This window comes from Pristiophorus japonicus, unplaced genomic scaffold (assembly GCF_044704955.1).
Source record: "Pristiophorus japonicus isolate sPriJap1 unplaced genomic scaffold, sPriJap1.hap1 HAP1_SCAFFOLD_581, whole genome shotgun sequence".
NCBI lineage: Eukaryota > Metazoa > Chordata > Chondrichthyes > Pristiophoridae > Pristiophorus > Pristiophorus japonicus.
In genome coordinates this window covers 323,856-332,500 of record NW_027254490.1, presented here as the reverse complement: position 1 = coordinate 332,500, position 8,645 = coordinate 323,856, and the positions used below count along the sequence as shown (strand labels likewise).

The following is an 8,645-nucleotide window of genomic DNA, read 5'->3' as shown; positions in this document are numbered from 1 at the left end:
CAAGGGGACCAATCAGCATTCAGGTCTCGTGATCAAGGGGACCCAATCAGAGCTTTAGGTGCTACAAATAAACGCGTCCATGAACGAAAAGGCGCAGAACTAATCTGGCTCAGTACCTCGAAGGTACTTCAGAGAATCTGACAGGAACACGGCCCATCTTGCCAGCTCTTTCAAAGAGCTACCCAATTAGTCCCAATGCAAATTGTTCCTTTTCAAGTATTTATCCAATTCTCTTTTCAAAGTTGCTATTGAATCTTCTGCCACCACCCTCTCAGGCAGCGCGTTGTAGAACTTCGCCTTTTTCTTTTATAAACGCAACACATTGTTAAGTCACTGCATTTATTTAGCGTCGTATGACACTGAAAAATCCCAAAACACCAGGAACATGATGTGCCAAAAAAAAAAAGAAGAAACAAGTTCAAACGAGCAATTTGCCACATGCAGAGCTCCCAGCTGGGCCAGGTGAGACTTACTCACATGGCAGAGAGTATTTAAGAATATACATACGCCACGCCCAGGTACACAGGCCCCTTGGAACCAGGTGGCACCGGGGCAATAAAGAGAAAAGGTACGGTCACTCTCGCCAATGAGGTCAGAACGTCGTGGGTTCAAGTCCCACTTGAGACTCGAGCACAAAAATCTACGGTGGTACTGCCAGTGCAGCGCTGAGGGAGTGTGGCATTGTCGGAGGGGCCGTCTTTCTGAAGAGTCGTTCAACCGAGGTCCTGACTGTCCTCTCAGGTGAATGTCAAAGATCCCACGGCACTATTTTGAAGAGGAGCAGGGGAGTTATTCCCAGTGTGCTGGAGCCAATATTTATCCTTCAATTAACACAACAAAGCAGATTATCTGGTTATTATCACTTTGCAGTTTGTGGGAGCTTGCTGTGCATAAATAGGCAGTATCAAATATTAGAAAGTCCATTCGTATTAAAAGGAAAATAACCACACACCAGCCTCAGAATGAAATGACTGGTGTTTGCACTTTTCTCATTAGTTTGCGTTGTGTACTTACATTTCGGGGTATTTCACTCCTCTTTCCTGTCCAAAGTCTCTGTAAGCTTTGCAAGCCATGAGGATGCTCTCCGTCCCACCAGATGTCACCTGCAAAAGAAGGCTAGTTCAGGGTTCCGATCTTTAACTGTTCCTACTCTGGGGCACATCCCAATGTCAAGGCACAGTAAACCCAGGAACGTTGCACCCTGCTGCTCATGCCAGTACATTCCCCCGTCGGGCAAGATCTTTCAGAACCCTTTAGCACACCGAGCTGCACTACATACTTGGTGAATAATAACTAGGGTTTGGAATCGTACAGCACGAAAGGAGGCCATTCAGCCCATCGTGCCGGTGACAAGAAATGGACACAAGCTCCTATCATCCAAGCAGCAATGCTGGGCTTTGTCAACACAACAGGAATGAGCGAGGCAGTGTGTGCAATTACTATGCACCTACTGTAAGAGGAAGGGTAGCTAAGCTCGAACACAAACTGCAGCCCAACCTCTGCGTGCGTGTGCCAGTTCGCCTGCTGAAAGACAGGTCCGTACAGTCGCCCTGGATACATCATAAACATCACAATCGGCCTCATCGTCACCCTTTCATCTACAACTCCATCGCACGCAACACAGCAAATAAGGAAACACAACTGTGTAAACTATTCAATTTATGGACATGTACAGTGTATATATATATACACACACACACACACACACACACACACACACACACACACAGCCTGGCTGTAATTCAACCTGTGGATTTTGCCAACATGCTGAAATTTTGCACCCAAGATTTTCTACCGTGCACCAGTTATATTTGCCTGGATTACAGGCTTGTAACTCACTGCCACGCACTGCTCTACTTAAATGGGCGGCTCCCTGCAAATGCCCTGAAGACAGGTTTAGGTACAATGCCCAGCACTGGCACCACCTGCGCTATTCCTGGACAGCCACCTATGTAAGAACACAAGAACTAGGAGCAAGAGTCGGCCATTCGGCCCCCGAGCCTGTCCGCCATTCAATAAGATCATGGCTGTTCTGATCTTGGCCTCAACTCCACTTCCCTGCCCGCTCCCCATAGCCCTCGACTCCCCCGTAGTTCAAACATCTGTCGATCTCCACCTTGAATATATTCAATGACCCAGCCTCCACAGCTCTCTGGGGTAGAGAATTCCAAAGATACACGACACTGTGAATAAAGAAATTCCTCCTCATCTCCGCCTTAAATGGGCGACCCCTTATTCTGAAACTATGCCCCCTAGTTCTAGATTTCCCCCACGAGGGGAAACATCCTCTCTGCATCTACCCTGTCAAGCCCCCTCAGAATCTTATATGTTTCAATAAGATCACCTCTCATTCTTCTAAACTGCAATGAGTATAGGCCCAACCTGCTCAACCTTTCTTCCTATGACGACCATTTCCTCCCAGGAATTAACCTAGTGAACCTTCTCTAAACTGCCTCCAGATATCGGGCAAATGGTGCTAACAATGTGCCATCAGTATAAAGGCCAATTACAAAGATGGCTTAGAATGTATTAAGCACGGCAACTATTTCTGGTACAGGTTGGACCTCTCTGGTCCAGCACCCTCGGGACCTGACAGGTGCTGGAACAGAGAATTTTCCGAACCATGGGAGGTCATGCTTACCGGTACCTGTCGACAGTATCCAGGTTCCTGTGTGTGTGCGCGCGTGCTGGCAGCCTGTGGGCGACTCCCTCAGCCAATCGCCGAACACACTCACTGACTGGCAGCCCCTCCAGCCAATCAAAACTTAAAAAAAAATAAACCTTCCTCTCCCTCAGGTCCATCTAATGCCGAACCACGGATGTTTCCGGATTAGAGTGTCCCGATCTGGAGAGGTACACCTGTAGTTCTATAAGTGCTAACAACAACAACTTGTATTTATATAGCCCCTTTACTTCACAGGAACAAGTATCAGATTTGAGAGAGTTACATAAGGAGATAATAGGACAGGTGACCAGGTCAAAGAGGCAGGTTTTAAGGAGCATCTTAAAGGAGGAGAGAGGGGTAGAGAAACGGAGTGGTTTAGGAATTCCAGAGTTCAAGGCCCAGGCAGCCGAGAGCACAGCCAACAATGGTGGAGTGATTATAAATCGTGGATACGCAAGAGGCCAGAATTGGTGGAGTGCAAATATCTCTGTGCGCTGAGGGGCTGGAGAAGGTTTACAGAGCTAGGGAGGGACGAGGCTGTAGAAAGATTTGGGAAAAATGTATGAGATTCTTAAAAGTGAGGCATTGCCAGCCCTGGAGCCAATGTAGGTCAGCGAGCACAGGGGTGATGTGTGAATGGGACTTAGTGCGAGTTAGGATATGGACAGCAGGGTTTTGGATGAGCTCAAGTTTATCCGTAATTGTCGATTTAAAAGGTTCAGCTGTTCGCGCCTGGTTAAAGTGCGATTACCTTAGTGAGGAGATTCTAGATCTAACTCTTAACAATTCGGAGAGGGAGTTGCTAGGTGAGATTTCCTGTGTTTTAAAAATCTTGGTTGCTTCGCTTTTTGGTTGCACTTTCCACCTCGTACAACAGACAAATCGCGCTCACACCAACACGCTCGCGAGACACTGTGGGGACCGTAATTCTTCCCAAAGAACACACGCGTTTCCAAAGAATATAACCCTCTGAAAACTGCATTGGAAGTAAATTATCTATTGAGCAAGGGGAGGAGATGGGGAGACGGATGATGGAAAGCAGAAGCAATGTGGTCATCAGTTTTAATGTGGTAGAATTTGATACAGTACAGGAAGTATCCATTCGGCCCACCGTGAACGTGTTGCCTCTCTGAACACGCTGTACTATTTAGTTCCATTCCCCACCTCTTCCCCAAACACTTAAAAAAAAATCTTCATATATTTATCTTTTACTTTTGAAGAGCCAACGTGGATTCCGCCCACCATTGTCTCTGTCAGACGGCCCATGTCCTAATTAACCCTCCGCACAAAGACATAGATCCTAATCTGTTCCTTTGTTTTTGCACCCTCCTCCCTTAATGTCTGACAGAGAAGATTAATAGGCGGCCACCGTACACAGTATTGGCTGCTAACTTCTCAAAGTGGTGTAACCCGCCAGTAAAGGAGGCCGTCCGTTTTTTGAAACATACAAAATTCTTACAGGGCTCGACAGGTTAGATGTTTCCCCCCCCGGGCTGGGGAGTCTAGACCCAGGGGTCACACAGTCTCAGGATTTAGGACTGAGATGAGGAGGAATTTCTTCACTCAGAGTGGAGAATCTTTAAAATTCTCTACCCCAAAGGGCTGCGGATGCTCAGTCTTTGAGTATATTCAAGGCTGAGATTGATAGATTTTTGGATATTAAGGGGAATCAAGGGATATGGGGATAGTGCAGGAAAGTAGAGTTGAGGTAGAAGATCAGCCATGATCTTATTGAATGGCGGAGCAGGCTCGAGGGGCCGAATGGCCAACTCCTGCTCCTATTTCTTATGTTCCGTCTAGCCAGTGCCGGCTCTAGGAAGAGAGCTATCCAAGTAGTCCCACTTCCCTGCCCCCACCTCGCTCTTTCTCCGCAGCCCTACAAATGCTTTCCGTTTCAAGTACATGTACAGTTAGTCCACTTTCATGTCAGGCCTGCTGGAGTTACACGGTAACCTGTGATTTTTTTTTTCCATTACGGGCTTTCAGTCCGAATTGGTAAAACCTTGTGTAATCCCACAAGACACACAGTCTAGACTGTGGCGTAAATAAAGCTGGATGTCACGGAGCCCATTAGAAACAGAGTGGAAGTTGCCTGCCAGCGCTCTATTAGAGGATTAGTTTCTTTGCTTGGGATGTAATTGCGTCGGTCAGAAGGTGTAATTTCAAGCCAAATATTCTCACAAGGCTGACATTTTGCCAGGAATTGGTGTTGAAAATGTCTGTCTTCTGTGAAAGGTCAATTAGCCCATGATGAAGGTGAAAGTGCGTAGATGAATTGGAGGCTTTCATTTAAAAACCACGTTGGGGACTGATCGCTAAAACAAACGCCGACGCGGTCAATGTTCCCGCTAATGTTTTTTGGGTGCGCCGTCCCTTTAAGAGATAACGTCAATGAGCCTCCGACTGCAAGCTCACAAAAGGCAGGTACGGACAAGGGAGTCCTTTCAGCCCATCGAACTCCTCCAGCCCAGGAGCCTCCAATCACCCTCCTCACAGCATCGAACTCAATGATCCCAAAGGATTCGCCTGCACCATCCTAACCAGGTTCCAAGTATTGATCACATTTCGGCAAAGGTTTGCTTCCAGGCATCAGTCAAGAATATTATCTTCAACCACTTTTACTACACAGTATTTACAGCACAGAAACAGGCCATTCGGCCCAAGAGGGCCGTGCCAGTGTTTATGCTCCACTCGAGCCTCCTCCCGTCTTTCCTCATCTAAATCTTTCAGCACAACCTTCTATTCCCTTCTCCCCCATATGCTTGTCTAACCTCCCCTTAAATGCATCGATAGTATTCGCCTCAACCACTCCCTGTGGCAGCGAGTTCCACATTCTCACCACTCTCTGGGTAAAGAAGTTTCTCCTGAATTCCTTATTAGTGACTATCATATATTGATGGCCTCTAGTTCTGTACTTCTCCACAAGTGGGAACACATTCCCTGCGTCGACCCGATCAAACCCCTTAATAATTTTGAAGACCTCTTATCGAGTCACCCCTCAGCCTTCTCTTTTCTGGAGAAAAGAGCCCCGGCCTGTTCAATCAATCCTTAAGTTCTGGTATCATCCTTTGTACCCATGGTCTACAGTCTGTTTGAACTTGAAATAGTGCTCCTGTGTTAGTGAGCATCTTCTAGACCTCTGAAAGGTCCTGGTCAAGGCTGACGAGTCTGTGCGCAGCCAGCGGAATCTGGGACTGCCCCTGGTGACGACAACTACCCACGGCCTCACTATAAGAAATGTACATTTTCAGCATGTCGGCCTCAGACTTGTACCCGACCGATTTGGTTGCGTTCTGTTGTTATTGGTTGCTGTTCTGCAAGGACAGGACTTGCAAACTGTTGCGCCTACCCATCACTCCCAGATAGATACTCTGCAGCATAACGAGGTAGCCGCTGCTTTTAATGGTAGCAATCGATCGCATCAGCAGTGTCTGAGATCCCTGGGCTGAATTGCAAAGGACAGCTCGCATTATAAAATCAATGCTTTCAGTGCAAACAAAGCTTTACGATGCTTCCGAGAGCAGTCGCGACACTGCTATCGATTGCACTGCAGCCTAATATACCAAGGCAAGCTGATCAGGGGAGAGGAAAAAGAATGGAAGAGCAAAAGTGGTAGGGGATTCCATCGTCAGGGGAGCAGACAGGCGTTTCTACGGCCACAGACGTGACTCCAGGATGGTATGTTGCCTCCCTGGTACCAGGGTCAAGGATGTCACTGAGCGGCTGCAGGGCATTCTGGGGGGGGAAGAGGGCGAACAGCCGGAGGGCGTGGCCCACATCGGGACCAATGACATAGATGGGAAGAAGGATGAGGTCCTACAGGCAGAGTTTAGGGAGCTAGGAGAGAGATTAAAAAACAGGACCTCAAAGGTAGTAATCTCTGGATTACTCCCAGTGCCACGAGCCAGTGAGCACAAAATAGAAAGATAGAGATGAAGAACACGTGGCTGGAGAGATGGTGTAAGCGGGAGGGCTTTAGTTTCCTGAGGCATTGGGACTGCTTCTGGGGGAGGTGGGACCTGTACAAGCCGGATGGGTTGCACCTCAACGGAGCAGGAACCAATATCCTCGCGGGGGGGGGTTTGCTAGTGCTGTTGGGGAGGGTTTAAGCTTGGCAGGGGGATGGGAACCTGAAAATAGATTCAGTAGAGAGGGAAGAAAAGCAGAAATTAGAACGCAAAAATAAAGAAATTGAGTTTGAAGGAGAGAGGAAACAAGCAGGAAAAGGTAAAAAAAAACAAATTTAAAGACACTTTGTCTAAATGCACGTAGCATTTGTAACAAAATAGATGAGTTGACGGCACAAATTGAGACAAATGGGAATGATCTGATAGCCATTACAGAAACGTGATTGCAAGGTGACCAGGACTGGGAATTAAATATTCAGGGGTATTTGACAATCTGGAAGGACAGACAGAAAGGAAAAAGAGGTGGAGTAGCTCTATGATAAAGGATGGAATCACTGCAATAGTGAGAAACAATATATGCTCAAAAGATCAGGATGTTGAAACAGTTTGGGTGGAGATAAGGAACAATAAGGGGAAAAAGTCACTGGTGGGCATAATCTATAGGCCCCCTAATAGGAGCAACTCTGTTGTCGGAGCATAAACCAGGAAATAGTGGGGGCTTGTAAAAAGGGAACAGCAATAATCATGGGTGATTTTAACCTCCATATTGATTGGACAAATCAAATTGGTCAGGGTAGCCTTGAGGAAGAGTTCATAGAGTGCGTAAGGGAGGGTTCCTTGAGCAGTATGTAACGGAACCAACCGGGGGCAGGCTATCTTAGATCTGGTCCTGTGTAATGAGACAGGATTAATAAACAATCTCCTGGTAAAGGATCCCGTGGAATGAGTGATCATAGCATGATTGAATTTCAAATTCAGATGGAGGGTGAGAAAGTTGGATCTCTAACCAGCGTACTAAGCTTAAATAAAGGAGACTATGAAGGTATGAGGGCAGAGTTGGCTAAAGTGGACTGGGAAAACAGATTGAAGTGTGGGACAGTTCATGAACAGTGGTGTACATTTAAAGAGATATTTCACAACTCTCAAGAAAAATATATTCCAGTAAGGAGGACAGGGTGCAAGGGAAAAGATAGTCATCCGTGGCAAACTAAAGAAATAAAGGACGGTCTCCGATTAAAAACAAGGGCAAACAAAGTGGCCAAAACTAGTGGGAGGACAGAAGATTGGGAAGCTTTTAAAAGCCAGCAAAGAGTGACTAAAAAAATGATTAAGAAAGGGAAGATAAACTATGAAAGTAAACTAGCGTAAAATATAAAAACAGATATAGTAAGAGTTTCTACAGGTATATAAAAAGAAAGAGTGGCGAAAGTAAATGTTGGTCCCTTAGAGGACGAGACCAGGGAATTAGTAATGGGGAACATGGAGATGGCAGAAACTCTAATCAAGTACTTTGTATCAGTTTTTACGATAGAGGACACTAACAATATTCCAACAGTGGATAGTCAAGGGGCTATAGGAAGGGAGGAACTTATCACAATCACAATCATTAAGGAGGCAGTGCTCAGTAAGATAATGGGACTAAAGGTAGATAAATCCCCTGGACTCAATGGGTCTTAAGAGAAGTAGGGGCAGGGATAGTGGATGCATTCGTTGCAATTTACCAAAATTCCCTGGATTCTGGGGAGGTCCCAGCAGATTGGAAAACTGCAAATGTAACGCCCCTATTCAACAAAGTAGCCTAACATCTGTGGTTGGAAAAATGTTGGAGTCCATTATTAAAGCAGTAACAGGACATTTAGAAAAACAAAATTTGGTCAGGCAAAGTCAGCATGGATTTATGAAGGGGAATTCATGTTTGACAAATTTGCTGGAGTTCTTTGAGGATATAACGAACAGGGTGGATAAAGGGGAACCAGTGGATGTGGTGTATTTGGACTTCCAGAAGGCATTTGACAAGGTGCCACACAAAAGGTTACTGTGCAAGATAAAAGTTCACGGGGTTGGGGGTAATA

At 46.2% G+C, this 8,645-nt stretch overlaps 1 protein-coding gene across 3 annotated transcripts in view; it reads right to left on the bottom strand.

Moving 5' to 3' along the window:
- Positions 1-347: 347 nt before the first annotated feature.
- The window catches only part of LOC139255060 (sphingosine-1-phosphate lyase 1-like), a 46,649-nt gene continuing 38,351 nt past the window's right edge, over positions 348-8,645 (bottom strand). The window contains exons 7-8 of one of the 3 annotated variants that reach the window (XM_070873865.1): positions 1,015-1,103; positions 348-821 (exon numbers count right to left, since the gene is read on the bottom strand). In XM_070873865.1, coding sequence (XP_070729966.1) covers positions 749-821; positions 1,015-1,103 — 162 coding nt within the window. In that variant the 3' untranslated portion in view covers positions 348-748. The remainder of the gene's footprint in view (positions 822-1,014; positions 1,104-8,645) is intronic. The other 2 variants (XM_070873866.1, XM_070873867.1) reach the window with 2 other exon arrangements.